Source organism: Protobothrops mucrosquamatus, unplaced genomic scaffold (genome assembly GCF_001527695.2).
Source record: "Protobothrops mucrosquamatus isolate PMUCROS unplaced genomic scaffold, P.Mucros_1.0 scaffold7881, whole genome shotgun sequence".
Lineage (NCBI taxonomy): Eukaryota > Metazoa > Chordata > Lepidosauria > Squamata > Viperidae > Protobothrops > Protobothrops mucrosquamatus.
Window position 1 is genome coordinate 6,734 of NW_015393680.1, and position 1,960 is coordinate 8,693.

General features: G+C 52.9%; 1 protein-coding gene across 1 annotated transcript; it reads right to left on the bottom strand.

Annotated features, from left to right (window-relative positions):
• Window positions 1-1,428: 1,428 nt before the first annotated feature.
• CSPG5 (chondroitin sulfate proteoglycan 5) lies at window positions 1,429-1,941 on the bottom strand (the record flags this gene model as incomplete). Its single annotated transcript, XM_015829970.1, has 1 exon — window positions 1,429-1,941. A coding segment is annotated over one exon (513 nt), but the record flags the coding sequence as incomplete, so codon positions are not given.
• Window positions 1,942-1,960: the final 19 nt, after the last annotated feature.

A 1,960-nucleotide genomic window follows, 5' to 3' on the forward strand; every position in this document is an offset into this window, starting at 1 on the left:
TTCTTTCTTCTTTCTCTTTCTTTTTTTCTTCCTTTCTCTCTTTCTCTCTTTCTCTTTCTTTCTTTCTTTCTTTCTTTCATCTCTGTCTCTCTTGGTTTCTTTCTTTCTTTCTTTCTTTCTTTCTTTTATCTTTTTCTGTCTTTCCTCTCTTCCTTTCCTTTCCTTTCCTTTCCTCTTTCTTTCTTTCTTTCTTTCTTTCTTTCATCTTTTTCTGTCTTTCCTCTCTTTTTTTCCTTTCCTTCCTTCCTTCCTTCCTTTCTTTCCTCTCTTCCTTTCCTTTCCTTTCCTTCCTTCCTTCCTTCCTTTTTCTTTCTTTCCTCTCTTCCTTTCCTTCCTTTTTCTATCTTTCTTCTTTCTTTCTTTCTTTCCTCTCTTCCTTTCCTTTCTTTCTTTCTTTCTTTCTTTTTCTTTCTTTCCTCTCTTCCTTTCCTTCCCTTCCTCTTTCTTTCTTTCTTTCTTTCTTCTTTCTTTCTCTTTCTTTTTTTCTTCCTTTCTCTCTTTCTCTCTTTCTCTCTTTCTCTCTTTCTTTCTTTCTTTCTTTCTCTCTCTCTTTCTTTCTCTTTCTTTCTTTTCCTTTCTTTCCTTCTTCCTCTCTCCATTCTCTCTCTCTCTCTCTTCCCCCCTCCTCTCTCTCTTCCTCTCTCTGCACGGCTTCCACGGCTATCTACACGGGATCCAAACAGGCGTGCAAATCTACACGCGTGACAGGGGAGGGGGCCGTTTGGGAGGCCCCGCTAGCTGTTTCCCGCAAGTGGAAAACTAGCTGTCAAAGAGCCCCTCCTTGGGCAGGGGGGGATTGGACTAGATGACCTCCGAGGACCCTTCCCATATGATTCTGTAAGGATCTCCTGCTTGAGCGGGGGGTTGGACTGGATGACCTCCGAGGGTCCCTTCCAGCCCAAGCATTCCATGATCAAACCATCGCTTCGCATTGCAAGTGAGAAACGAGCTCTCAAAGCACCCGGCCGAATTCGTCATTGAGCAAGGGGGGGTGGACTAGATGACCTCTGAGATCCCATTCTGTTTTTCTATGATTCTGTAAGGGTGTCCTGTTTGAGCAGGGGGCTGGACTAGATGATCTCCGAGGTCCCTTCCAACACTATTATGCCACGATTCTGTAAGGGTCTCCTGTGTGAGCAAGGGGGTTGGACTAGATGACCTCCCAGGTCCATTCCAATTCTGTTTTTTCTATGATTCTGTAAGGGTGTCCTGTTTGAGCAGGGGGCTGGACTGGATGACCTCCAAGGTCCCTTCCAACTCGGTTATTCTGATCCTGACCTGAAGTTCACAAAGACACCCCACCTAGCTTCTCCGGCTTCAAGGGGGGGGGAAGCCCTCCGTGACACAACCCCTCCCAAATCTTCCCCTCCCAAAATCCGGGGACCCCCCACCCCCAGCCTCTCTCCGGGGACCCCCCCCACGGCCCCCTCACCTGCAGAAGGCGCCCAGGTTCTCCACCAGGTAACACTGCCCCCCGTTGTGGCAGTAACTCGGGAAGGTGTCGCAGACCGACTTGCAGCTGTTGTTGTGACGGGCGTAGCCGTGGCGGCACTCCGTGCCGTTCTCCGGCACCGGGGGGTCCGCCGAGGCCGGCCCGCGCGTGGCCCGCCCGAGGCCCCCCGAGACGACGAAAGTCTGCAGCGGGGGCAGGAGGAAGCGGCGGGCAGTGGGCTCCACCCGGTGGATTTGATGGGGCGGGGGCGGCGGAGGTGTGGGGGCCCGGGGATCCTTCTTCTTCTCCTCCGCCAGGCCGGCCGGCCCGCCTTCCTCCTCCTCTTCCTCCTCCTCCTCCTCTTCCTCTTCCTCCTCCGGCTCCTCTTCCTCGTCGCCGTCGGTGTAGAAGGAGGTCGTGGGGTAGAAATCCGACTCGTCAAAGGGGCTGAACTCATCGTAGAGGTCGCGGAAGGGCCACGAGACCCCCTTGTCCGCGGGGCTCTTCGGCTTGGTGGAGTCCACGCCG